At 49.6% G+C, this 27,870-nt stretch overlaps 2 protein-coding genes and 1 long non-coding RNA gene across 6 annotated transcripts in view; 2 read left to right on the top strand and 1 right to left on the bottom strand.

The window, feature by feature from the left end:
• MTA3 (metastasis associated 1 family member 3) overlaps window positions 1-17,060 on the top strand; it is a 281,381-nt gene extending 264,321 nt beyond the window's left edge. Inside the window, exon 17 of the mRNA XM_054678377.2 lies at window positions 17,020-17,060. Coding sequence (XP_054534352.1) covers window positions 17,020-17,045 — 26 coding nt within the window. The 3' untranslated portion in view covers window positions 17,046-17,060. The remainder of the gene's footprint in view (window positions 1-17,019) is intronic.
• Window positions 191-25,739, bottom strand: HAAO (3-hydroxyanthranilate 3,4-dioxygenase). Of its 4 annotated transcripts, XM_016948437.4 has the most exons (10): window positions 25,513-25,739; window positions 21,613-21,691; window positions 16,889-16,972; window positions 16,419-16,525; window positions 3,587-3,676; window positions 3,237-3,280; window positions 2,807-2,952; window positions 962-1,030; window positions 697-779; window positions 191-617 (listed from the first exon to the last, which is right to left on the bottom strand). In XM_016948437.4, exons 1-10 carry the CDS (start codon window positions 25,590-25,592, stop codon window positions 539-541), a joined length of 861 nt encoding a protein of 286 aa, XP_016803926.3. In that variant the 5' UTR covers window positions 25,593-25,739; the 3' UTR covers window positions 191-538. The 4 variants fall into 4 exon arrangements, with proteins under 4 accessions (XP_016803926.3, XP_016803927.3, XP_016803928.3 ...); XM_016948438.4 differs by lacking the exon at window positions 962-1,030; XM_016948439.4 differs by lacking the exon at window positions 3,587-3,676.
• On the top strand, window positions 25,335-27,713 carry LOC129143221 (uncharacterized). The gene is made up of 3 exons (XR_008546384.2): window positions 25,335-25,444; window positions 27,403-27,495; window positions 27,619-27,713. It is a non-coding gene; the product is annotated as an uncharacterized LOC129143221 (long non-coding RNA).
• The last annotated feature ends 157 nt before the right edge of the window (window positions 27,714-27,870 follow it).

The raw sequence follows: 27,870 nt of genomic DNA, 5'->3' as shown, positions 1-27,870 counted from the left end.
AGGCATGGAGCATGCGTGGATCAAGTCACACACACAGTGAAGAATGCCCATCCACAAACAGGGATGCCCAATAACAGACCCTCCAACACGTCCATGGTCACCTGGTGCCCTGATGCCCCAGACACACCACATGGTCCTGGGGGGCACATGGGAAGGCCAGTGATGACTGCCTGCGGCAGACCCCCAGGTGTGCGTTCCTCAGGAAGTCTTTATTGAGGGCCTTCTTGGTGTGGAAGTGCTGCACTGAGTCTGCAGGGACAGAGGAATGGGCAGGAGCGGGGCCGGGGGTAGACCACCTGGCAAGACTGGCAAGGCAGTGGGCTGAGGCTGCCAGAGAAGATGGGGAGCTGCTGCCCGCCCAGGGGCGTGGCATCTGGGCTGAGAAGGGCAGGAGGGTGGGTGACAACAATGTGCAGGTCTGTGGGGGACACAGCGGCAGTACACAGAGAGGTAGTGGGGGCTGGGAGAGTTGTTTGGCAGGGATGGCACTCGAGGGTGCTTGGCACACCTGTGGCTGCTTCAGGCCATGGCAAGAGGGTCACCTCAGGGGCTTCTTGCAGGCAGGGTCCTGGGTCACAGACAGGGCCACAGAGCCTTGTGTTCGCTCCCAGGCATACCTGTGGACACACAGATGAGCAGGGGTCACACAGAGTTGGACCCTGAGGATCCCAGGGAAAGCCCTCCCTGCGTACTCACGAGGTCCCAGCTAGCACCAGGAGGCTGTCATCAGGGGCCAGGCTCAGGCGCCGTCCCCCCATTGTCACCACCGAGGAGCCCTCCTGGAGAAGAGGAGCAGGAGAATCAAATGGAGACTGTTGGGCCTCATCACCTGGGTGAATGTCTGAGTCTGCCTGGGCCCCAAGGCCCCAAGAGTGGGCCCCGTGTGGGAGCCCAGGGCCCAGGAGCGGGCTGCTGCCCTCTGGCAGGGGGTTCTGCAACCCTGTCCCTGGGCCCCACTTGCCAGCTGCCACAGCCACACGTCCACATTCTGTCTCATGCCTTCGCTGCTGCCTTGCCCATAGGCGATCACCTGGTGGGAGGTGAAACAGAAACTTCTGGTGCTTCTTGCCCCACATGGGAGATGGTCTTGAACCTGGCCCCCAGACACCAGGCCTGCTTGGAGCAGGGTTGGGGCCCATGAAACAGCCCCATCACCATGTGCTGAGCAGATACCAGGACTTGGAGAGGAGGGCTGCCTGGGCTGCAGGCCTCCCTGTGCCCGCCGCTGCAACAGGTATTTGGGATCACACATGCCTGCCTTTCACGTGCAGTGCACCCGTGGTCCCTCTGATGTGTGCTCATGCGAAGGCATGCTCACCAGGGCACATGAGGGACGCATTTACATCAGCTTCCCAGAGGGTGCCACCTCCCTTTCTCTGAGAGAGGTTATGAGTCTGGCCTCAGGAGGAGGAGGGGACAAGGAGGGTGAGGCTGAGGGCTCTCTGACATGCACCAGCCTGGAAGCACACAGCTACTGTGCAGGGCCGTGCTGCTGATGCCCTGGAGAGGGTGCATATTCATTAATGTAAACTGAAGCAGGTAAGAGCAGAGTATTGCAGAAGTGGGGTGCAGGGCTGAGTGGTACTGCTGTGACATGTGCGCATGTTCTCGCAGCCCTGTGTAAGCTCAGGACGTCCCTGGTACCCAAGAGCAGCAGGCCAGGCCTCTACGGGAAGCCTGTGGCCATGAGCATCCCTGCACAGATTGACTCATTCAAAGCCCATGGGATGTGCCAGTGGCAAGCCGTAAAGCACAAGTGAACACAGGTCTCCCTGCACCACTCTTGCCCTCCCAGCCTCGTCCCCACACATGGTACAGAAACACCACTCTGGCCTGTCACTCCCCTGCTTCAGTACTTTGGTGGAGGGCTGTTGTCTTTAGGACAAGTCCTCCCACCTTGCCTAGCCCAGCAGACCTACCAGGACCTGGGCCCTGCCTGCTGCTCCACAGTCCACCAGTCGCACTTGTACCCCCACCCCCAAGCCCCGCCTCTGGCCAACTTCGGCTGCTCCCAGTGCCAGGCTGTTTCAAGCCTGAAACAGCTCATGCTCATGCTTCTCCCTCACCTAGAATGCTCTCTCCACCTCCCTTTCTTTCTTTTACAAACTCCTACACTAGCTTTAAAATGCAATGTGCATGTCACCTCCTCCAGGAAGCCTTCCTTGACTTCCCTTTCAGAGTGGGTTCCTCCTTTATCCTTCTATAGCTTCCCATAGCTTTTCTATCTGATACTTTATCACATGATTGTGGCAATCGTTGATTAACTTGTCCATCTCTTTAACAAACTATACATTCTTTAAGGTAGCAACTCTATCCTACTCTCCCACTAAAGCCTGAAACATAACAGGCATTTAATAAATGTGGAATGAAAGAAAGTCAGCCTTGTTTGAATCCCTCTCTCCACCCAACCCTCACTCCCAAACAACTCTCTCCCTTTTGGCTTCCAAGGCTGTGACTGGCTGAAGGTTCAGGAATTCCTAGCGAGGGGAAAACTGCAGACCCTCAGGAAGCTGCCAGTGAGTGGGGGAACCTCCAACTCTGAAAGTCAATTCAGATCATAAAATTGCTTGGGACCATGTAGCCTCCACAGACTTCACTCAGAGCAGAGCCATCGCCTTCTGCGTCAGGGAGGGAGCACAAAGGCCTATGCTCATGTCTACAACCTCTGAAATGTGTGTGTGCGTGTGTGTGTGAGTGTGTGTGTGAGTGTGTGTGTGAAAGAGAGAGAGAGGCAGTGAGAGAGAGACTGGTTCCCATTTTCCAGGGCTGCTGGGAGGATGCCCCGGATGCCCCAGGACTACATTACCTGGGTCTCATAGGTGTCCCCAAACAGGCTGAGCGGTGTGCCTGCCTGCAGCTCCCTGTGGTGGCTGTCCAGCCAGGCATCCAGGGACATGGGCTCCATGATGGATCGTGTGCTCAGAGGGAATGGTGGCTCCTTGAGCAGCTGGTCTGCACCCACAGCATGACTATAGTCGGTGTCCTCAGGACCCAGCCCACCCAGCCCCAGTGGGCCCAGTTCCCAGGGGCCCCAGGTCTCAATTGCCAGAACAGGCTCTGGATCCAGCTCAATGATCAAGCAGCCATGTGGGAGGTACCATTGGCTGCCATCTTCTTAGTACCTTGAGGACTGGGCAGAGTATTCAAAAAGAGACTCCCCGGTCCCCTGGACCAAAACCCATCCTATTTTGGAAGGGGAGGGAGGGAAGGAGAAGGGCAGTTCCCAGCGGCCTCACCAGGGATGGGCTTTCCTGTTCTGTACTGCTCAGAGCTGAAGAACCTGCAAGGACGAACAGGGAGGAGCAGGAGTGGCGAGCACTCCCATCGGAGTGGCCAGCGACACACACATACACCACACTCACGGTCAGGTGCAGGTGCGCACACACACTCATGGGGCTCTCACACAGCTGTGTGTCTGCCATCCTTTCCCTCCCAGCGGGGCTGCTGCTCCCCCCTCCCCCCGGCCTGGCAGTGGGCTCTCTGGGCCAGGATCTCCACCCTGGGAGGGGAGACTTTCTCCCAGGGCATCAGGTGCTGATGCAGAGCCCCAGGAAAGCAAGAGGCAGGGGCTGGGCTGGGGGCTCACTCCTGGATGATGGGGGCCAACTGCGTGCCAAGGTCCTTGCAGTAGAACCACTTCTCAAACAGAACGTCCATGGTGTCGCCCACATAGTACCTGCCAGAGCAGAGGACAGGCAACCCTGCTGTCCCCATCTGGGTGGCTTCAGGGCAGCCCCACTCAGGCCTGGCTCTGCTTGTAGAAGTCCCTGCAGAGCCCTGCTGTCTGCTCACCCCTGTTACACACCCTAGTGGTCACTGGTCACTTAACACCTTGCTCTTCAGAAGCACACGTGCGCCCCCTGAGAGGGCTACTATCCCGAGAATTCACACGGCTCTCTCCGGTTCCCAAAACTAGACCCAAACTGGTTCCCAAAACTAGACAAAGCAGATAGAACTCTGAGACTCACAGAAGCTGAGCAATTTGGCAAGGATTACACACCCTGTAAGTGGCGGAAGCAGGCCAGTCTCAAGACAATCTTAGAAACTTAGAGAGCATCTAATCGCAGTTCTTTTGTTTTTCCCAAAGAGGAAGCTGAGGCTGAGCCTGAAACCAGGGCCAGTGGCTGGACGCTCTGCTGGCCTGCAGTGCTCTAGGCCTGAGTGCACGGACACTTAAGAAACCAACATGGCCGGGCGCAGTGGCTCACGCCTGTAATCCCAGCACTTTGGGAGGCTGAGACGGGTAGATCACTTGAGGTCAGGAGTTCAAGACCAGCCTGGCCAACATGGTGAAACCCTGTCTCTACTAAAAATAATAATAATAATAAATAAATACAAAAAATAACCCGGCATAACAAAAGATAGAAAAAAAAATAGCCAGGCATGGTGGCAGGGGACTGTAATCCCAGCTACTTGGGAGGCCGAGGCAGGAGAATTGCTTGAACCGGGAAGCGGAGGTTGCAGTGAGCCGAGATTGCACCGCCGCATTCCAGCCTGGGTGACAGAACAAGACTCTGTCTCAAAAGTAAACAAATAAGTAAAAAAAAAAAAAGCCAACACGCAGAAGATGTCCCCCAGTTTAGGGGTTCTTCTCCTTTCAGGGTCATGATTGACTTTGAGAGTTGGAGCAAAGTTTTGGACCTCTTTTCTGGGGTAAGGCCCATGTACATGTACATATAGCCTTCAGTAGACCCCTAAAGCTCACCCCAGCCCCCAGCCTGGCTCAGTGAGCTCCCCCCCCGGCCTGAGGAGCACCTGGCAGGCTGGGATGGGCCCCAGGCCCCTGTGTGTGCTGCACATGGTGGGTGCCAGGAACGCCTGTTGACTGAATACCTAATGCCCAAGCCTAGCTCCTGGGCCCAGGCCAGCTCTGTCTGCTCTTAAAAGAGATGTGGTCCCGCTGATGGGAGATGCTTTACAGACACACAGTGCATCCACCCACTTGGCAGCCTAAATCCTATCCTGGGATGGAGCTGGCCACCAGAAAGCTTCATAACTGGATGGCAGTGCCCTCCGGGAACTGCCTTTGGAGTGGCATTTTAATGTTGAGTCCCTGGCTTTTATTAAAGGTCAAAAGCAGCCAGATGAAATGTGTTATTGAATTTGCTGTAAAATGATATTGAGGACACCATCCTCTCCATCAGACTCCCTATATTAAAGTCCCTTGTGACAAATTTTTTCTAGAAGATAAGACCACGTGTCTGTCTCTACAACAGACTGTTACACAGTAAATGATTATGCAGCCATTGTGTTTTTTGAAAAGATTTAATAGTGTAAGAAATACTCGGCCGAATGTGGTGGCTCACAACTGTAATCCCAGCACTTTGGGAGGCCGAGGTGGGTGGATCACCTGAGGTTGGCAGTTCGAGACCAGCCTGGCCAACATGGTGAAACCTCGTTTCTACTAAAAATACAAAAATTATCCAGACATGGTTGTGCATGTCTGTAATCCCAGCTACTCAGGAGGCTGAGGCAGGAGGATTGCTTGAACCCGGGAGGCGCAGGTTGCAGTGAGCCGAGATTGTACCACTGCACTCCAGCCTGGGTGACAGAGCAAGACTCCATCTCAAAAAAAAAAAGAATACTCATGAGTTTCTTTTAAGTAAAAAAAGATATAGGTAAGCATAGAAATAAGACAAGATGGAAGTTTAGGTTTCATTAGGTTTCATTGGTGACATGACAATTTTTTTTGTTTTCCCTTTTTTATTATTTTGTTTTCTTGAGATATAATTCACATACCATCAAATTTATCCTTTTAGTAACAAGTAATTTTAATTTTGTTCACTTTGCATTCCTGTACTTTTCCAGATTTTGAGAATGAATGTGTATGACTTTGATAATCAGAAAAACAACAAGTATTTTAAAAATGCCTATTATAACAAAAGATGTGGGCCAAAGTATCCTGTTCATGGTGACCTGATGGGAAACTTGAATTTTTTTTAGTTAAAAAATACAACAAATAATGATCACGCCACTGCATTCCAGCCTGGGTGATAGATAGAGTGAGCCCCCATAAAAACAAAACAAAACAAAACAAAAAAACCCAACCAAACAAAACACTGTTGAGCTTTTGGAAAATCTATTTCCCTGAGCAATAGGTTGCTTCCTCCTTTCAGAGGAAAAGAATTGGGTGACTGATCAGAACCAAATGAGAACCCCGGCCATGGAATCAGAATGCTGACAGCGGGGCCCTGTGTTCTTCCCCTCTTTGGTGTTGACTCCCACTCCTCTCTATACTGTCCTGGCCCTAACTCCATATTTCTCTATAATGCCAGATCTAGCAAGTAACACTTTAGCAACTTTAACTTCTTTGTAATGATAACAGCACCTCCCCTATAGGATCGTTGGGAAGATTCAATGAATAAATACATGCAAAGACCTTAGCCAGGCATCTGGCACATAGCAAGTGCCATCCAGATGTCAGTGTGTGTTGTGGAATGAGCTGGGGTAGAGAAACAAGCCGAGGGAGGCACTGGCCGTGATTCTAAATTCTGGGGGGAAGCAGCAGTTCTGGCTGCACTGGGGGAGGTGGGTGTGACTTTGGAACCCCTCTGGCCCGCTTTCCACATCTCACCCCTCCCAGAAGACCTTGTGAAAGGAAAATATCTTGGGCCCCGAAATCACTAAATTAAGGGAAATGTCAAGCTGAGAACTGCTTAGGGCAAACCTGCCCCCTATTCTTTTTTTTTTTTTTTTTTTTTTGAGATGGAGTCTCACTCTGTCACCCAGGCTGGAGTGCACTGGCGCGATCTTGGCTCACTGCAAGCTCTGTCTCCTGGGTTCATGCCATTCTCCTGCCCCAGCCTCCCGAGTAGCTGGGAATACAGGCGCCCGCCACCACGCCCGGCTAATTTTTCGTATTTTTAGTAGAAATGGGGTTTCACCATGTTAGCCAGTATGGTCTCTCTCGATCTCCTGACCTCGTGATCCACCCGCCTCGGCCTCCCGAAGTGCTGGGATTACAAGCGTGTGCCACTGCGCCCGGCTACCTGCCCCCCATTCTATTCAAAGTGCCCCTCTGCTCACTGAGATAAATGCATATCTGATTGCCTCCTCTGGAGAGACTAATCGGAAACTCAAAAGAATGCAACCATTTGTCTCTTTTCTACCTATGACCTAGAAGCCCCCCTCCCTGCTTTGAGTCATCCTGCTTTTGCTTTGAGTTGTCCTGCCTTTCCAGACTGAACCAATGTTCATCTTACATATGTTAATTGATGTCTCTTGTCCCCCTAAAATGTATAAAACCAAGCTGTGCTCTGACTCTCTTGGGCACATGTCAACAGGACCTCCTGAGGCTGTGTCATGAGCGTGCATCCTCAACCTTGGCAAAATAAACTTGCTAAATTAACTGAGACCTGTCTCAAATTTTTGGAGTTGACATTTTGATAACCACAGAGGCATTCTGAGTGGAGGTGCCCCTGACCTTAGACAAATCTCCTAAGGGTGCTTGGTACCGGTGTGAGCTAACTTTATGGCTCAAACCAATAGGACAATTTGCTGAGGTGTGGGAGCACCCCCTCTAGAGAATCCCTGATCTCCCCAAATTTGGTCGAGATCTAAAGTTTATTTTGCTGTACAACTCCCTTTTTTTTGGAGTTTTACTTGTTTCCAACAAGGAAGGCAAGTTTTCCTGCTTCCACGACAATGGAAGGCAGGTAACTCCTTTATGGAATTTGAGCTTGCATCCAATAGGGAAAAGGAGGTTTTTTTCCTGCTTCTAGGATGGTAGAGAGTTGTCTTGAGCCTGAGACCCATCCCTAGGTAAGTAGCTGAACTGGGGGTTTGTTTTGGCTAAAGTTAACAATCAGCTGCTCTTAATTTCTCCTTCCCATTAGAGCGCTCAGTGATCATAGAAGCTGCGCGATTGTTTGTTTTGCTTCACTGTTTGTTGTTGTTGTTGCTGTTTGTTTCTGTTTTGTTGTTGTTTCAGTCTTTTTCCCATTGGGTTTGATCAGCTCTACCTGACTTGATAGAATCCTAAAGAAGTTCCAAATTATGGGAAACAAGGCCTCTGGAGTGGCTAAATTTCCCGTCCCTCCCCACCAACACACACACACGAAAGGGGCCAGGCACAGTGGCTCACACCTGTAATCCCAGCACTTTGGGAGGCCGAGGTGGGCAGATCATGAAGTCAGGAGTTCCAGACTAGCCTGACCAACATGGTGAAACCCCGTCTCTACTAAAAATACAAAAATTAGCTGGGCGCAGTGGCGCGCACCTGTAATTCCAGCTATTCAGGAGGCTGAGGCAGGAGAATTGCTTGAACCCAGGAGGCAGAGGTTGCAGTGAGCCGAGATTGCAACACTACACTTCAGCCTGGGTGACAGAGCAAGACTCTGTCATGGAAAAAAAAAAAAAAAAAAAAAAGTTGTCTGGTGGGGGGAGAAAAAAGGCCAGTAAAAGGAGAAAAGAAAGATGAAAGATTTTTTATTTTGACTGCTAAGGGGCTTGATTTACATAAACAAGGCCACCTTTTGCTAGCCGGGCAAAACTGAAAGAGCAATGGCTGTACTTCTGAAACAGCAGCATTTTTTTCCAGCTGAAATATGGTAATGAGATTTAAAAAGATTTTTTTAAAGGAGCTCAATGGTTAAAAGTCAGCTTAATTAAAAGCTAACATCCAAGGGGTGTGTGTGTGTGTGTGTGTGTGTGTGTGTGTGTGTGTATTTAACTTTCATGTTTTTGTTTTTGTTTTTCTCCTAGGACCTTGTCTTTTTTTTTTGAGCAAAAGTTTTTTTCTTCTCAGTTGACTGAATTCTGTTTTCTTCATTTACTTCTGCTGTCTCTCCTTTCTCCTGCACCCTCTGCTGCATGAGGGACCTAAAATAGTTTATAGTAGCCTGGGGTTTCTTAAAGAAAATGAAGAAGGCACTAGACTCCTTTTGGGGGAGAAATCTGTTTTTCCTTATGGAACCCCAAGAATGTAAAAAGATAAATGGTCTCAGCTGTTAAACTGCTTGCTTTTATATTGTGTTATCCTTTTTTTTTTTTTTTTTAACTAAAATAGTTATTGTAACTGAGGTTACTCTTACTCTTGAGTTTTTAAGGAAGAGTGTGGTTTTATCGCTTCTGGGCCTTTGGCTATGATCAAATGCGGAAGAGTGTGGTTTAGATACTTAGAAATGTCTTTGTTTAAAAAAAACTTTTTTTAAAGTGCACTGTAAAAGCATCACGTGGTCTAAGCTCATAATAATTCTCCCTTTTTGGAGACCCAGGATTCAGTGTGGGCTTTGCCCAGAGCTCAGAGATCTAGTTAAAAGATAGGTGGTCCCTATCTAAATAAAATTGGTATCCTTATACAATCCTGTGATAGATTTCTGTAATTCTGTTTGACTTGGCATCCATCTTTTTGTTTTTGTTTTTTTTTTTTGAGACAGAGTTTCACTCTTGTTGCCCAGGCTGGAATGCAATGGTATGATCTCGACTCACTGCAACCTCTGCCTCCTGGGTTCAAGAGATTCTCCTGCTCAGCTTCCCTAGTAGCTGAGATTACAGGTATGTGCCACCACACCTGGCTAATTTTGCATTTTTAGTAGAGATGGGGTTTCTCCACGTTGGTCACGCTGGTCTCAAACTCCCGACCTCAGATGATCCACCTGCCTCTGCCTCCCAAAGTGCTGGGATTATAGGCATGAGCCACCACGCCCAGCCAGCATCCATCTTTAATCTCCCTCTAGCACCATCCGACTTCTCTCTGTACCTTATGATGGAAATTTTGTTATTTGATTTTTCACCTGAGTTGTTTCCTTTTTTTTTTTTTTTTTGAGATGGAGTCTCACTCTGTCACTCAGGCTGGAGTGCAGTGGCGTGATCTTGGCTCACTGCAACTTCCGCCTCTTGGGTTCAAGCAATTCTCTGCCTCAGCCTCCTGAATAGCTGGGATTGCAGGCGCCTGCCACCACGCCCAGCTAATTTTTTTGTATTTTTAGTAGAGACGGGGTTTCACTATCTTGGCCAGGTGGCTATTGAACTCCTGACCTCATGATCCGCCTACCTCAGCCTCCCAAAGTGCTGGGATTACAGGCCTGAGCCACCATGTCCGGCGAGTTGTTTCCTTTAATATGCAACTTTAAGGCTATTTAGCTGACAACTGCCTGTGGTTGTAAAACAGGTTATCAAGAATCTGAAAGTCTGACTGGGCATGGTGGCTCACACCTGTAATCCCAGCACTTTGGGAGGCCGAGGTGGGTTGATCACCTGAGATCAGGGGTTTGAGACCAGCCTGGCCAACATGGTGAAATCCTGTCTCTACTAAAAATACAAAAAATTAGCTGGGTGTGGTTGTGGGCGCCTGCAATCCCAGCTACTTGGGAGGCTGAGGCAGGAGGATCGCTTGAACCTGAGAGGCAGAAGTCACAGTGAGCCAAGATTGTGCCACTGCACTCCAGCTCAGGTGACAGAACAAGACTCTTATCGCAAAAAAAAAAAAAAAAAAAAGAAAAGAAGAAAAAGAATCTGAAAGTCTAAGATAGGAAAAAAAAGTTGTTATGAATCTATAAGATGCACTTCTATTAGCATGCCTAAGACGTCTATCTATGTGTTGTGTACACAATGTTTCACTGCTGAAAATATAAAAAGGGGCTCTAATTAACTAAACTAAGTGCCTCTCAAAGTTAGTTCAGCCTATGAACAAGGAGAGCTTGGAGGTTAGAAGCAAGATGGAATCAGTTAGGTCAAATCATTTTCACTGTCTCAGTTATAATTTTGCAATGGTGGTTCCATAACTTTAAATAATGACAATCACAATTTTTAGAAATAATCTAAGTAAATGATTAAAATAATTATGTAAATGCAATAGGATAAATACTTGTAGACAAACTTGTCATAATTTAGAATCTAAAGTTAAATTAAATAATAGATATTTCATTATTTGGGTACTTTCCAATAAAAATATATTTGTAGGAAAACATTCTTTCTAAAAAAAAGGTGTGTCCTTTTAAAAAAAGTGAACCATTTTATCTAATTTAAGGCTTATTTAAAGGTCATGTATAAAACAAGGTAAAAGGAACCAGGAAATAAAAGAGATGTAAAGAAAGTTATAAAAACAAAGAGGTTTTTTGTGGTAAGAAAGCTTAAAGGGACATAATTTCATATGAGAAAGACTCTTGTATGGTAAATTTAGTTGTAGAGTAAAATGACTGGTTGTTGAAGAAGGAGGGATGTTCAGGACAAACCAGAAAGTCTAAGCATAGCATGAATGGTCTGTGTAAGTCACAGTAAGAGGATTTATTTAAAAAAAACCCAAAAACTTTTATATGATCAAGTTATCACATTATTATTAAGTTTTGGGTTGCTTAGGAAAAAAACTGAGATTAAATTTTTTCTAAAGTTAAGGTTATTACATCTGTGTATCTCTCTGTATGTGCTTTTAATGTCCTTGTGACATTAAGTTACAGGGCTTTGACTCCTGGGTCTAAAAAGGACACCAGGTCCTGCTAATTTTTTTTTTGACATGGAGTCTTGCACTGTTGCCTGGGCTGGAGCACAGTGGCATGATCTTGGCTCACTGCAACCCTCCACCTCCCAGGTTCAAACAATTCTTCTGCCTCAGCCTCCTGAGTAGCTGGGATTACAGGTGACTGTCACCACGCCCAGCTAATTTTTTGTATTTTTAGTAGAGATGGGGTTTCACCATGTTGGCCAGGCTGGTCTCAAACTCTGACCTCATGATTCGCCTGTCTCGGCCTCCCAAAGTGCTGGAATTACAGGCGTGAGTCACTGTGCCTGACCAACTCCTGCTAAACTTTAAACACTGACAGCAATTAAAGCCCCATCTTCAGGCCCAGTAGAAGATGCCAATCAAAATAAACTGCATTCCTGAAACACAGGGACAGAAATTAAAGCTCCTCAAGGCCCAGGGACTATCATGTAAGAGATGGGCATGGGAGATTGTAAGGACCAATTTTGGGAGATAAAATAAGTTCAGTTTCTCGCTGGGTGTGGTGGTGGCTCACGCCTGTAATTCCAGCACTTTGGGAGGCTGGGGTGGGTGGATCATGTGAGGTCAGGAGTTTGAGACCAGCTTGACTAACATGGTGAAACCTTGTCTCTACTAGAAATACAAAATTAGCCAGGCATGGTGGCACATGTCTGTAATCCCAGCTACTTGGGAGGCTGAGGCAGGAGAATCACTTGGACCCGGGAGGTGGAGGTTGCAGTGAGTTGAGATCACGCCATTGCACTCCAGCCTGGGCAACAAGAGCAAAATTCCATCTCAAATAAATAAATAAATAAGTTCAGTTTCTCTATAAATTAGTCATTAATGTCAAAGGTACACTGATGCAAGACCAGCATATGGGCCCCTGTGTCAGATTAAAAAGGTTTTATTGAAGCATTAACTGACTCCTAAATATAGGTTATGAAAGGTTTATGGAAATTATATCTTATGGTCAAGATATAATTTTGAAAACTATAGTTAATTGGGTTCATGCTATTTTTTTTTGAGGCAGAGTCTCACTGTTGCTGAGGCTGGAGTGCAGTGGTGCGATCTTGGCTCATTGCAACCTCTGCCTCCCGGGTTCAAGCAGTTCTCCTGCCTCAGCCTCCTGAGTAGCTGGGATTACAGGTGCACACCACCACACCCAGCTAATTTTTGTATTTTTGGTAGAGATGGGGTTTCACCATCTTGGTCAGGCTGGTCTTGAACTCTTGACCTCGTGATCCCCCCACCTCAGCCTTCCAAAGTGCTGGGATTTCAGGCGTGAGCCACCGCGCCCAGCTTCATGCTATTTTTATTAGAGCTTATTGTTGGGAACATTAAGTCTCTTCTCAAAGAATGAAGGTTTTCACCTTTTTTGAAATCCTTGAGTTATTACTTTGGTTAAATGAATGATCCTATATTGTGATATCAAGAGTTTTAAACCTTTGATATTTGACAAACTTTCCAAAATCAAATGATAAATTATGTCTTTTTCTGACCTAATTAATCTGTTAAGATATTGGGTTCCCTAAAGTCCCAAAATGACATAGTTTGGCTTATTTGGTATAAAAATTATACAGGAAGCATTGCCAAATATGAAATGGTGTTTGGTTTTCTTTAGGCTGTATTTGTATAAATATATTATTGGTATGTATTCCAAAATTATGGGAAACTCCTATAATCCTGATAAAACTTAGTGTACATCATCAGTAATAATCATAATTATATTAAATTATTGTGTGCCACAGAGGTAACAAATTTCCTTGCCAACTGCGTCTTTGACTATGGCTGCCTTAAAACTTTTTGTCATTCACAGAAAATTGTCCTGTTTTGGTTCTCTTTAGGAGGTGGCTTTATAATCAGCTCTAGAACACAGGTGTTCTTTTTTTTTTATTTTTATTTTTTTTTAAGATGGAGTCTCGCTCTGTTGCCAGGCTGGAGTGCAGCGGTGCAATCTCGGCTCACTGCAACCTCCGCCTCCCAGGTTCAAGTGATTCTCCTGCCTCAGCCTCCTGAGTAGCTCAGAGTACAGGCACATGCCACCATGCCCAGCTAATTTTTGCACTTTTAGTAGAGATGGGGTTTCAACATGTTGGCCACAATGGTCTCGATCTCTTGACCTCGTGATCCACCCGCCTCGGCTTCCCAAAGTGCTGGGATTACAGGCATGAGCCACCGTGCCCGGCGAACACAGGTGTTCTTAAATGCAGGTTTCTGATAACTTTGGAGATTGTGACATTAGAATAGAGAAAAAAAACTTTCAGGATTCTCATGGAGAGCTGAAATGTTCATGAGTATCAAGCAGAACAGGAGTAAACTAAGTAAACTGAACTCATAGAAGACTAAAGTAATCTTTTTTACTTTTGCTTTAAATGTTGCTGATCCTTTGTTTTATTTTGTTTTTTTTCAGAGTCAAGGAAACTTTTTTGTGTGTGCTATTGACAGCTTTTAACAATTTAATACTCCCGGCCGGGCATGGTGGCTCATGCCTATAATCCCAGCACTTTGGGAGGCCGAGGCGGGTGGATTACGAGGTCAGGAGAGCGAGACCATCCTGGCTAACATGGTGAAACCCCGTCTCTACTAAAAATACAAAAAAAAAAAAAAAAAATTAGCTGGGTGTGGTGGCGGGCGCCTGTAGTCCCAGCTACTCAGGAGGCTGAGGCAGGAGAATGGTGTGAACCTGGGAGGCGGAGCTTGCAGTGAGCCGAGATCATGCCACTGCATTCCAGCCTGGGCGACAGAGCAAGACTCTGTCTCAAAAAAAAAAAAACAACAATTTAGTATACTCCCATGAACAAAATTTGGAGCATATTTTTTTCTCTCTACCTGATTTCTCCAGAATTTGGAAGCTATTTGTGAGTATTCTTAACTTATGGCAATACAGTTATGTGCATAAGTGCAATAAGAATCTGTTTTCATTTTGCAACAGGACACAATTGGAGAAACTGGTTATTTTATCAAGGATTTGACTGGAATGGTGTGCTTTCCTTTATTGGTTTATGGAGCCAATAAAAACCCTTTAGGGAAACTGGCCTCATATCTTCCCTGTGTAGGGTTCCTGACCTCTGGTAAATAAAGACCCTGTCTCTGACAGGCCCAAAGGCCTCAAGTTTACCTTGGAACCTCAAGAAGATCACCCAACTCATAGGTATTCAATAGCACATATCCATGGCTAGGCTTGGCTTTAAAAAAAGGTCTTATCTGAGATTCCTTCTATGGAACAAAGTTCCATCAAAGCCAATTTAAAAGCCTATGTAAAAAATAATTATTCTTGGCCAGGTGTGGTGGCTCATGCCTGTAATCCTAGCACTTTGGAAGGCCGAGGCAGATGGGTCACCTGAGGTCAGGAGTTCGAGACTAGCCTGGCCAACATGGTGAAACCCAATTTCTACTAAAAATTCAAAAAATTAGCCGGGTGTGGTGGCGGGTGCCTGTAATCCCAACTACTCAAGAGGTTAAGGCAGGAGAATCACTTGAACCCAGGGGGCGGAGGTTGCAGTGAGCCGAGATCGTGCCATTGCACTCCAGCCTGGGCAACAAGAGCGAAACTTTGTCTCAAAAAAAAAAAAATTATTCTTGCTGCACTGTATACAAATAATTAGGCCAAGTATAATAAAGCAAATCAGTCTTACCATGATTTGTCTTTAGTAAAAAGGGGAAACTGGAGAGAGAAAAATTATGTTTTGAAAACTATAGTATACCTGATGTTAGATTCTAGTCTTGCCTAATGTTTTTCAATTTTTATTATTTTTCTGTGATTTGGACTGAATTCTAATTTTTCTTGACTACAAGTCTTCAAAATAATGTTTTCAATTTTTTTACTTCTTTTTTTGTTTGTTTTTCCTAACTTGGAGTCACTGAAAGCTGAGCTGTGCTTTCTTAAAGCCCTGAAAACTGAAGCCTGACAACTTAAACTTCAGAAGAAAATGTCAGCAACCAATTTACGTACCTAAGCCACTTTCATACTTGCCTACTGATGTGTGAACTTCAGAGTAATGTGGTCTATATCGATTTTCCAGGATTGCTCTTCTGTTGGTTGTTGTTTTTCTCCCTTCCTCCCCCTATTTTCTCTTTGTAAGACATGAGACTTCACAACTTTCTAAAACTGAACTTCCCTAATAACTTGGGATCTACCCGTCTAGGAATAAACCATCCTAGCCATGAGACATCAGACAAAACCTGGGACCAGAGACTCAATTTCTTCTAAAATGCTTTCTCCAAAAGATTTTAAAAAAGAAAAGGGGGAAATGTGAAAGGAAAATATCTTGGGCCCCCAAAATCACTAGGCTAAAGGGAAAAATCAAGGTAGGAACTGCTTAGGGCAAGCCTGCCCCCCATTCGATGCAAAGTTACCCCTCTGCTCACTGGCATAAATGCATATCTGATTGCCTCCTTTGGAGAGGCTAATCAGAAACTCAAAAGAATGTAACCATTTGTCTCTTATCTACCTGTGACCTGGAAGCCCCCTTCCCACTTTGAGTCTTCCCACCTTTGCTTGGAGTTGTCTCACCTTTCCAGACAGAACCAATGTTTATCTTACATATATTGATTGGTGTCTCATGTCTCCCTAAAATGTATAAAGCCGAGCTGTGCTCTTACGACTTTGGGCACATGTCATCAGGACCTCCTGAGGCTGTGTCACGGGCACACGTCCTCAACCTTGGCAAAACAAACTTTTAAATTAACTGAGACCTGTCTCGAATTTTCAAGGTTCACGACCTCATGCAGAAAGCACAGATTCTGATTCCAGCCAAAGGTCATCAGGCTGAGTGAGCTACCAGGGGGTCACAGAGAACAGAATCCACCCTACTCTACCCCTCCACCATCAGCCAACAAAGACAGGATCTCCACTGCCTCTGCTGTGAAGCCCTCCTGCCCACTCAGTGGCCAGGACGTGCTTTCTTGAGTCTGTCTAGGATCCCTTCAGCTGCAGTTTGGAGCTGTGCTCCTCTGCTGTTTGCCCTTTCTCTGCCCCAGCCCTCCAGACAGAATTTACCTGAGCCCATCTAGCTCGGTCTCCAGCCGCCTTCGCTCAACCACCAGCCCCACGGTGTTGGCAAACCTCTGTGGTGAGTGGGGCACCCTGGCAGGCAGGAGGAATATCTGCAGTGGTAGAGATAAGGTGCACAGTGAGGCTGCAATCCCTCATGGAGACCTTAGCGCCCCCAACATCCTGGGCATCCCCAGCTGACCCCCGGGCAGCAAAGGGGTACTGCTTGTCTACCCTGGGCCCTCTTCTCTGCCCAGCCTCTACACCAGGGAACCAGAAGGAATGTTGGACTGTGCTGAGGATGGGGCAGCCTGGAAGAGGAAGGATGGGGAAGGGGCAGGTCGGCAGGGGAAGGTGTGGGAGAGCAGGAAAAGGTAGGGAGGACAAGACCTCAGCCAGGGCCAGGATGAGTGGACAGGGTGGATTCCAGCTGTGGCCGCCTTTCTCTTCCCCACCCTGCTGGGATCCGGCCTCACCTCTCCCTGCCGAATGACCACATCCCGGTGTTTCCCTTGCTCCAGGACTCGGAGAACCATGTCTCCCTCCAGCTGGTAAAATACCTGTGGGACAGGAGAGAGGCTTGGACCCTCCGCACTTTCTCTTCCAGGTCCTTGGCCACTGCCCAGGCCCTGAATTCTGACCGGGAAACCTGAGAAACTTTCTGAAGGCCTTGGAGTTGATGGGCAGCTCCGTCACTTCTGTCCTGAGGCCTGTCTCCCCGGTGCATGCCATGGAGTGCCGGGGACACACGGGATCATGTCTTGGACATGCAATTGATGACCAGAGTACCCAGGATGCAACAGTGGTTGCTGGCGGGCAGGAACTGGATGAAATGCTCACTGGGGAACTGAATGACCCAGCAGTCAGGTAGGGGAGCCACCCATTTACTGTGTGCCAGGGGCTGTGCCAGGCACTTTTCCACCAGAAACCTTCACAGCAACCTCCAAAGGTATCATTAACCCCAATCAGCAGAAAACAAAGAAAGAAAACCAAGGCTCAGAGGGTAAAACAGCTGGCCTAAGGTCACATAGCTGGTTAGTCTCCAGCTGGAGCCACAGCTTGGACCCAAGGCCGTATGTGGCTCTGGAGCCACTGGCCAGAGTGACACCTTGGCAAGGGGTGGGGCTGTGGAGGTTGCTGGCAGCCTGGGATGGGTTAGGGGCTGTGGGGGATGGGAGCATATGCCTCTTGTGCTCTCCTGGGGGTGGGGGGAGGTGGGGGGGGTGGGGGGAGGTGGGGGGGGGGTGGGGGGGTTTCCTACTGCATTTTTCCGATTCCATCCTAAGTCCCTAATTTACTGAGATCACCCCATGGAATTGGGAGGAAGAGGAGGAGGCAGACCGGTTTTCTGTCCACCAGTCACACATTGCCTGGGTGTTAAAAGCCCCAGCCAAATACTTGAAGGACTGTTATCAACAGCATCTACTAAGAGAAACCAAGCTGACCTCGAGGGACCTAGAGAGATGTGGCTCTGCAGTCTGCCACTAGGCACAAATAGTCACCACCCTTCTGAAGGGCAACTTGGCCATGGGCGTGAAGTGCCTTGGCAGTTTACACCCCTGGAGGGACTGTGGGGTTTATTGGGATGCAGGACCCTTAGTGCTAAAACTGGGAAAGTTCTAGGTGAACTTTCCAGATAGCTGGTCGCCACACAACCTTGACCTCGGTAATTCTACCTCAGGAATGAGACCTCAGTTCATGAGAGACATACCTGCCTAGTGGTGTACATTCAAGGCTGTTTTCAATGCAGTGCATAGTTAAAAGCCCTCAGCTCTGCCAGGGTGCTGTGTGCCCTTGGTCAATTCAGTTAGCCTTTCTGTACCTCAGTTTCCTCATCTACATAATGACAGTTATCTACTCAAAATGTAGCCGTGAAGATGCCAGGGATGCTTTACACATATGTGCTCAGCGCATACTAAGCCCTCAATAAGCCTCTAGCTATTAGTATTGATGATGGTAAGAATGACAAAAGTAATGCTAATATAATTATAGGAGAAATGTAAATATTTGATGGTAGATTCAAAATATGGAACATTATGCAGCCATTAAAAACTACGTTTTTGAATAGCTGTTAATAAAATGGGAAAATGGAAAATGCTAAAGTTACGTTAAAGATTCAAAACTATACCCAGCAGGGCTTTAGTTTGTAGCAATACAAATATAACAGAGGCAGCCTGTTCACAGCGGCCCTCTGCGTGGTGGGATTATGAATGAGGTAAGGATTTTTCTTTCTATATTTCTCATATTTTCTACAAGGAACAATGTTTACTTTCCTTATTAAAAACAACCCATAGGCCGGATGTGGAGGCTTATGCCTGTAATCCTAGCACTTTGGGAGATGGGAGGATCACTTGAGGCCAGGAGTGGAGACCATTCTGGGCAACATGGTGAGACCCCATCTCTACAAAAACTAGAAGAAATTAGCTGAGTATGGTGATGTGTGCCTGTAGTCCTAACTCTCTGGGAGCCTGAGGTGGGAGGATCACTTGAGCCCCAGAAGTTGAGGCTGCACTGAGCTATGATTGCACCACTGTACTCCAGCCTGGGTGACAGAGTGAGACCCCCATCTCTAAAAAACAAAAACAAACACAAACATGAACAAACAAAAACCCCATAAACATTATTTAATACAAATAATAAGAAACCTACCAGGTTCTCTTATAGGGAGCATTTCAGTATGCTCTCCTCCGCCACTCTCCAAGCTGGGAGGAAGCCTGTGTGTGTGTGTGTGTGTGTGTGTGTCTAGGGACCTTTCACAGTGAGGGAAGGGAGGAGGGACAAAGGAAAAGTTGGGAGAGGGGAGTCCGGAGTGACCCTCTGGGCCAGATTTAAACCCTTACTGCCTTACTGGGCAGGCTATACGATATTTTCTCTATTTTCTCGCTCTTGTCCCCTGCTCAGAGGTCTTCCCTGTGATGAGGGGCAGGCCTGGCCTGGAGCAGAGGTACAGATCACTGAACAGCAGAAAATCCTGAACAGCTGTGGGCAATCCTAAAGGAATTATGCTCAGTTTGGAAGTAAATGATGTTTGGGAGCCTGGGGCTGGCTAGAAGATTAACTGTACTGGCTCAGGCAGATAATGAATAGAATCTGGCTTTCTGACCTGGAAAGGCCTTTCAGGCAGGCCAGGCAGAAAGGGCGAGAGGTGTAGAGGAACAATGCATATCAAGCACCAACTCTGCACCAGGCTGTGTGCACATACTCTATGCACATTGAATTCTTCCACCAGACAGGGGCTGTTGTCCCCATGTGCTTATGGAAACAGGCTTGGAGAGGTGACATGATGTGCCCTGTCCAAGATCCCGGGGTTAGTAAGCGGCAGAGAATTCCCCCAATGCAAGTTCATCTGCCTCTGGACCCCCTGCACCTGCACGCTCCAAGAAAGGAGTGAGGTAGGTGGAGTATAGGTGGTAGGTGGCGCTGGGGAGTGGGGAGCCGGGCCAGGGAGCTGGAGGTACCCTGACCGCTATTGCAGAGGCAGAGCTCAGTGAGGAGGAAAGTGTGGTTTGGTAAGAGGTGTGATTTGAACCCAGGTCTGAGCAACTCCCCTTTTCTCACTGTTCAGGAGGAGCCCGGACCCTGAGTTACGCCACTTCCACAGCGCAGCCTGGAGTCTCCCCAGGCTCCAGCTGGGTGAGGATAGGCAGGGACAGAGAGGAGGCCGACCCTCAGCCCTGAGGCTGCCCAAGTGCTGCACCACCCTGCCACCAAAACCTCAGCAGGGTGGGACCAAGCCCTGTCACAAGCCCACCTCCAGCCAGATTCCTCCCAGACACCTGGGCGTCCCTCCAGAGTGAGGACACCTGTGCTGGCCAGCTCTCCTTATCACTCGATCACTCAGCTGCCATCTGAGTCAGGACATGAGCTGCTGGCCAGACCCCTCAGGGGACACTCAGGCACCTGAGCTTGGAGAAACCATGGGATGGGGCATGGAGCAGAGGCAGCAGGGGGCGAGAAGGGAAGCAAAGACAGAGGGAGACAGGAGAGGCGGGTGCTGAGACCAGGGCCAACAGAGAAGGCAGAAGCCTCTGGAAGACTCCGCAGCCAGCTGTGCCTCCCATGCCATAGCCATGCCAGGTCTACCCACCTCCTCAGTATAGTTTTAGATTTTCCTATTGACTTTTTCCACCAAGGAAACGGTCTCCAGTGAGGTGTGTTTGTGAGAAGGGGGTGGCCAGGGGAGGTGCAGGGCCCCTGGAGCGTGAGAGGTGAGGAGTTGGCTGGTTCTGCTGGCCCAGGGCCCATCGTTCCTCCACACAGCCTTGGGTGTCCCAGTGCACACATGAGATGCTCAGCAAATATTTATTGAACAAGTGATTCTCCCATGCTCACCACAGTCCCTGGCTGTGGCCTGGATGCCCTCAGTGGGGACAGAGGCTGTTGATCAAGCTGGACTCTGGATCTTGAACCCCCAGAATGAGGCTCCCTGAGAGGATGGGGAGCACCTCTACTGATCCTTTTCCACCAGAGGAGATTCTGTGTCTCTCCTTAAGGGGACACACCTTTCTCTTTAAATTTTGCTTTTGTTTATTTATTTTGGGGTAGGTAGTAGAGAAGCACAGTCCAAACTTCAAGGTGCAAAAGGTGATTCAAGGCAAATTCCCCCTCCCACCTGCCCCAGCCACAAGCCACGAATGGGTTTTGCAGCCTCTAGTTAAGGAAGGGCCACCCTGCCTCAACTCCTCCTTCAGCTCCAGGCACCCCCCTACCATGCCTACCCCTCAGCCACTAGCTCCTTCTCCCTCAGCCCCTCGAGCCCCCTCTGCCACCCACTCAGCCCAGCCCTCACCCACAGTGTTGTTGCACTTTGCCCCTGTCTGCGGGGGAGGATCTCATTTTGGAGACAAATTGAATCTGTCAAGTTTGTGGGGAGGGGACCAGGACGTCCCCCTTCACATGGCCAGCCCCTATATCCAGGGGGAGGATGCCCTACGGCTAAAACCTCTCACCCGCAGGGCATGGGCTGTTTCCTGGGGCTCCCCCAGCAGAGGTGCTAGCTGTGGAGGCGTCACTGCCTGACCACCAGCTTGGAGGCAGCAGTCGTGCCCTGTGATTTCAGCTGTGCCCCCTCCACTCATCAGCCACGTGTCCACCCCTCTCCAGTCCATCATCTCTGGGCCTCGAGTGGGAAGCCCCCCCTCCCTCTAGGGCCAGGCTCCTTGCCCGCAGGCCTAGATCCAGGGAGACCAGTCAAACCTACCTCTTCACCCTCTTCGATGTGATAGTCCTTCCTGGTGTTGGGGCCTCCGACGAACATGACTTTGAGCTGCTCCTGGTGCCTGCAATGCACAAAGTGGGGGAGACGTTCTAAACCATCTCCTAGGAGTGAAGAGAGCATGGGTCCCGTGGGGGCCAGGAGGGAGCCTGAGGGCCCCTGGGAGAGGAGCAGGGCTGTTTTGGCCTCACTGTCCCTGTTCCCCAACTGTCATCCCCAGTTCATGCCTGCGTGCATCTAAGTGTCTATGTGTCTGGGATCGTGTCTGTGTGTCTGTCTGTCATTGTTTGTGTGTCCCCCCACATCGTCTGACCCAACAAGGGGAATGATGTGGTGGTGAATCTATGGCTTCATCAACCAGGATCACAGGATCAAGATCTCGAATTACAGGAGAGTAGCAAATTGAAGACCCCTTCCCAGGATGGGGCAGTGTAGGGGCAAAACGACCTTGACCTGCCACTCACCCATGCTGTCTGACTATAGGACCCTGCACTCTCCCCTGGCTGGAGGCATGGCTCAGTGGATGCAGGAGACCGTGACATCTAGCAGGGGCCTCAGGCGGTGTCAAGTCAGTGTGGCATGTGTTTATAAGCACAGGCCCTGGGGCATGTTACTAACCTTATCTGTAAAATAGAGGAACAGTTCTTACCTCACAGAGTTTAAACAGAATACATGAATTAATATTTGGAAGCTCTCAGCATGGTGCCTAGCATATAGTAAGCACTATTTAAGTGTTTGATAAAATAAATAAACCCGGCCAGGCGTGGTGGCTCATGCCTGTAATCCCAGCACTTCGAGAGGCAGAGGCGGATGTATTGCTTGAGGCCACTAGCCTGGCCAACATGGTGAAACCCTGTCTCTACTAAAAATACAAAAATTAGCCAGGCCTGGTGGTGGGCACCTGTAATCCCAGCTACCTGGGAGGCTGAAGCACGAGAATCGCTTGAACCTGAGAGGTGAGGTTGCAGTGAGCTGAGATTGCGCTACTGCACTCCAGCCTGGGTAACAGGGGGAGACTCTGTCTTAAATAAATAAATAAATAAACTCAATACAACCCTCTCATTTTACAGCCGATTTAGCCAGCCAAGAGAGGGTCACAAAGCCAGGGAATGACTGAACTGAGCCAGGTCTCAGGCTCCTTGACTCCCACGCTGGCGTTGGGTCTGTGGGGCATCTAGTCAGCTGTTTGGAACAAAAGGGTTCCCAAACTCCTCAGTCTTTCTGCTGTTGGTGTGGTGTTACCTTTTTATGTGAAAAATACCTCAGCACCTCCTGAGAACAGCCTGCCCCATCCCCACAGCAGGGTCCCCTTTCAGGGTGCAGACACTGGGGTGAATAAGCAGCAGAATGTGTCTGGGTAGGGCTTCAGGGTGTTCTCAGGTGGCCCTGCCACAGAGGGCAGGGGCGAGGGCTTTCCTCTGGGAAGGGGAGGCGCTGGGTCTGGGACCATTTGTACACACAGGGCACAGCAGCCTAGAGGCTGCCTGCATGCATGACGATGGTGTGGATGGCAGGGGAGGGGCTATGGGGGAGGTCTGAGCCCCCAAACTAGACTGGCAGGTCCTTTCTGAGTGTCCTGTCCTGTGGGCTGCTTTCCAGCCCAGCTGGGAGGCATGGAGGCAAGACGGAAGAGCCAGTCTCTTTCCTTTTCCTTCCCTTTTGGGAGGCTGGGCCCAATGAACCGGAAACACACGTGTGGACCTGATGTTTGGAAAGGTGGATGAGGTCGCAGGGCAGGAGAAGGCTGTCATGAACAGTCCTTGCTTAAAGAACTTAAAGCTGCATAGAGCTTCAAGGAGGGGAGGGAAGCCGCGAGGAACTTGACTGGGGAAGAGTGTGCACAGGAGAGCTGGGTGCAGAGGCTCTGAGATTAGAAGCACTGGGGGTGAGCTTGGGGAATGATTGAGAAGGCTGGTCCAGGAGGGTGGACCAGCCATGAAGTCTGGTCTTGGCCTAAGGGGTGCTGGGGAACCTGGAAAGTTTTTTTTTTTTTTTTTTCAGATAGAGTCTTGCTTGCCACCCAGGCTGGAATGCAGTGGCACAACTTCGGCTCACTGCAGCCTCCACCTCCCGGGTTCAAGCAATTCTCCTGCCTCGGCCTCCTGAGTAGCTGGGACTACAGGCGCGTGCCACCACGCCCAGGTAATTTTTGTATTTTTAGTAGAGACGGGGTTTCACCATGTTGGCCAGTCTGGTCTTGAACTCCTGACCCCAAATGATCCACCCACCTCAGCCTCCCAAAGTGCTGGGATTACAGGCATGAGCCACTGCGCCCGGCTTGAAAGTTGTGTTTTAAAATCGACTTCACTGAGATGTAATTTAGGTACATACAGACAATTCTTAAACAACTCCACTCAAGAACTCTTTCAACCCATCAGTCAGAATGCATAAACCAGACCTGCCCCTCCTCTGCCCAGAACTCTTCAGCAGCTTCTCACCTTGCTGAATAGTAACCCCTCCTATAAAATTTATATGTTGAAGTCCTAACGCCCAGTACTGCAGAATGTGACCTTATTTGGAATAGGGTCCTTGAGATGTAGTTAGGTTAGGATGAGGTCATCCTGGAGTAGGGTGAGCCCCTGATCCAATATGTCTGGTGTTCTTTTAAAAGAGGGAAATTTGGACACAGACACACACACACAAGGAGACTGCCTTGTGAAGACGAAGGTGGAGGTGGGCGTGGTACAGCAGAAGCAAGAATACCAATGATGCCAGCAAACCACCAAATGCTAGGGAGAGGCCCGGGCAGATGGACGCGAGAGCTCAGGGGGAGCGAAGGGAGGACTGAGAAGGAGCGACTGCAGATGGGGATGAAGTGGTGGAAGGAGGCAAAGATGATGCTACATCTTTAATTGGGGGTGGGCAACAACAGTGATAGAAGAGATCTTTGGGGAGATATTGACTGTTGGCCATGTGGTATTGCATGGTGACCAAGAGTGTGCGTGGACTCTGGAGTCGAACTGCTCCATGGGTTGAGTCTGGAGCCTATCGCACAGGCGCTCCGTGACCCTAGAAAAGTTACTTATGAAAATCCCCCCTCACGGTGCTACTGTGAGAATGAGATGAGATGATGTAAAAACACTTGGCATAGTCCTGGGCCTGCTGTTTGCCTTGAGGTGCCACCCTACTGACCATGTCCTGTGGACACAGCAAAAATGGGGAATGTAAACCTTGATCTAGCTGGCATGTGGGGCCCCGCCATGGAACTGGGGGGATGAGGGAGGTGACCATACCACAGGGGAGGGCCTGAGAGGTCTGCCTGAGAAAGATGGCAGCTGGATGGCCAACGCTGTTGGGGGCTGCAGGCAGAGGCTACTGGCAGAGGTGGCCTAGGGAGGGTCTGGTGTGGTGTGTGTGTGTGTGTGTGTGTTCGTGCACACCTGCATAGAGGGGCCCTGAAAAAAGCAAGACATCAAGATCTTCCCAAAGGAGCGGATTCTCTGCCTCCCCCTTTGCCTGTGGCTTCTGGGACAGGGTTGGGGTGTATGATTTGGCTGCCCCCAGGCCTACATTCTAGTGCATTTCTGCCTTGAAAACCACCCTCCCCACACTTTTGAGTTTTCCCAAAATGCACAGTGTCACTTGGGGTTGGAGAATTGTTTCTCAGCCCTGGAAGGAGAGGTGCACCCTGTCATCTCATCTCCTACAGCCTCAGAACCAGCTCAGCCTTCTTCAGAAGTCAAGGCCACAGTCACAAGAAAGAGGAACAGACCGATGTGGTGGAACCGGAACAGCCTGTCTCCATCTTCCCCCAAGAACCAAGAGATTAAAGCGGTCCTTCTGCAAGCTTCTGGGTCCAGGAACTCGGAGCTGGAAGGTGAGGGCGCAGATGGAGGAGGGGGAGGAGGCGAGGGCAGGGGGCGGCCATGGGGGTGCTGGACTCACATGAGCTTGTTGCAGACCGGGGGCTGGAAGGAGCCCCGGTTCTCCTCCACCCAGGCCCTCACTCCCACGCGGCGCTCCATGACAGTCCCGGGCGCCTCCTCGCAGCGCTGTCTTCCCGCCGTCGGAGGCCCGCGGCTCCGCCCAGCCGCCTTTTTAACCAGAATCCCAAGCTCACGAGGCGGAGCAAACCCCCGCGACCCCGTGGTGGGGGCTTGGGGCCCGCGGACTTTGGCCCCTGGTGGACTTTGGTCTGAGCCCGCCGCCCTCCGCGCCACCCCAGGCCCTGGCGAGCGCGGCGGCGGCAGCGCTGGGGAACGGCGTCCCGCGCCCCCTGCTTCTCCGCGGGGCAGGGGCTCGGTCCCCGCCACCGTCTCCGGGGCGCCCCACACACTGGCGCCTGCGGTGGGGCCTGCTCCCGGCGGAGGACAAAGAATCCAGACCCTTCCTGGACGCTTGTCCCCAGACGTTCCTTCCCTCTACGCCCCAAGGGGAACGCCAGGGAAGGTTCCCAGAAATACTACAGTGGGGAGATCGCGCGTTGGAAGTCCCAGCACCTGAGAACACGGTGCTGGCGCTGGGCTCAAGATTTGGCTTTCCCATCTGGAAAAGGGGAATGACTGCCCGGCCACTCAGGGCTGCGGCGCTCACCCAGCGGGAAGCCGCACGGCGGTCCCCGCAGGTCCCGATTCAAGGTGAGCCCCAGACCTGCTGCGTGCGGCCGGCAGACTCCGCCGCGGGCTCGGCGAGGGGAGCGGTGCAGGCGCCGAGCTGCGGAGCCCGGGCTCGGGGCAGGACCGCGAGCCCTCCCCACCTGAGGCCCAGCCGAGCGGCCGCTGTCCGCGCAGTGTCGCAGTGGACCCCGAGCCCCGTGCTGAACTCCTTAGGCGTCTTAGGAACATACTCAGTTCGCACGCAGCTATTGGAGGAATTTGGCAGATGTGGACACCGGCCTCAGTGTCCTAGCCCTCGGGAATCTCGGGGTGTTAATGATGACAGCCCCGTGTGAGAGACTCTAACAGTTATCCTGGGGGTGAGGGGCTGGGGCGCTGGGCCTGGACGTGCATGTGTGAGAAAAGAGAAGTCTGCGCGGGTGTGGAGGATGGAGAAGCCTGTCTTTCTGCAGGACTCAGAATTCTTAGGAATTTTGGAGGGAGTGGGAGCTGGTGGGTAGGGGAGGAGGAAAATGGCTCAGGCCCCTGACACCGGAATCCAGACTATATTGTTTAAGAAACTAAATGCCTCCAAATCCTGCCCTCACAGCCCGCCTGGCCTGGGCTGGTTTTCTCAGCATTCCAGACATAAAGACTCCTCTAGTGCAACTCAAAATCAAAACCCAGACGATAGGAAGCCGAATTCCCCACTGAGACCCTCCCGTTTCCTCTCTGACGCTCTTTTTTTTTTTTTTTTTCATTTTTCTCTCTCCTTCTTTTTTTTAGTTATTTATCTAGCACAGTTTTAGCTGAGCACTTCTTTCTAGAATACCGTTTTGCACCCAAATAACTCACACCACCTTCTTTATTTTTCTCATCTACAAGTAATCAGAGGAGACGTAAACAATGACACATGAAGCACTGAGGATCTGAGATGTGTTAAGTTTGCTTTGAGTGTTAGTTAAATGGAGGGATGGGTGAGTGGGTGGATGAAGGCATCAATGAATTCACACAAAAAGGAGAAAAAATTGATTTCAGCCCAACAGATGTTCCGTTACCATAGTGCAAAGGAAAGAATGATAGGTACTCTGTATTTTAACTGATGTGATCAAATAATGTGAATAATTAAGGCCACAAGTAGAATTTTGGGGGTCTGAAATATCCCGAGTAACCCTCTACACAAGCTAAATGACTGCTATGTTATCACTATCAAATATGCCCTCTGATTTGTGCTGTGTAGAGCAAATACCACGTCTGGTCTACTGAATTGGCAAGCCTCCTGGCTCAGGCACCACTGGACTCCAATGTTCAGAAAACGGACAGTTGCCATGTTGTAAGTATTCTGGCATTGTTGAGTTGGAACCATCTGGAATCCTTCTGGATACTGACTGTTGGGCCCCTTGTAGTTTCTGGAATTTACCCGCTTCTAGGAGCCACCTCTCTCCTCTGCACACAGGAGCTCATCTGCACTAAAGGATTAGAAGCAAATAGAATCTACCCTAGGATCCAAGCTCAAAGGATCTGGCCTGCTTGCTGGTGTCTTCCCCTGGCCTCCGCTGGGTGGTGTTTGCCTGCCCAGGTCACTGAGACCAGCAGATCCTTCTAGGCTTTGCTGAACCTGGCTGGTAATAACTATCTGACCCTTCAATTCTTCCATACACTGAACTCGTTGCTCCAGTGAATCCCTTTCCCAGCCCACCTTGTTTTG

The sequence above is a fragment of the Pan troglodytes genome, chromosome 12 (assembly GCF_028858775.2).
Source record: "Pan troglodytes isolate AG18354 chromosome 12, NHGRI_mPanTro3-v2.0_pri, whole genome shotgun sequence".
NCBI classification, from domain to species: domain Eukaryota; kingdom Metazoa; phylum Chordata; class Mammalia; order Primates; family Hominidae; genus Pan; species Pan troglodytes.
This window is presented reverse-complemented; position numbering and strand designations above follow the sequence as displayed.

What these genes read in the sequence shown, in the direction of transcription:
- HAAO (XM_016948437.4), bottom strand. Translation starts at nt 25,592, where the DNA reads ATGGAGCGCCGCGTGGGAGTGAGGGCCTGGGTGGAGGAGAACCGGGGC. An exon ending in ACCGAGCTAGATGGGCTCAG is followed by an intron (nt 3,677 to 16,418) that starts GTAAATTCTGTC and finishes CTGCTCTGGCAG; the next exon opens with GTACTATGTGGGCGACACCA. An exon ending in CTGGTGCTAGCTGGGACCTC is followed by an intron (nt 618 to 696) that starts GTGAGTACGCAG and finishes GTGTGTCCACAG; the next exon opens with GTATGCCTGGGAGCGAACAC.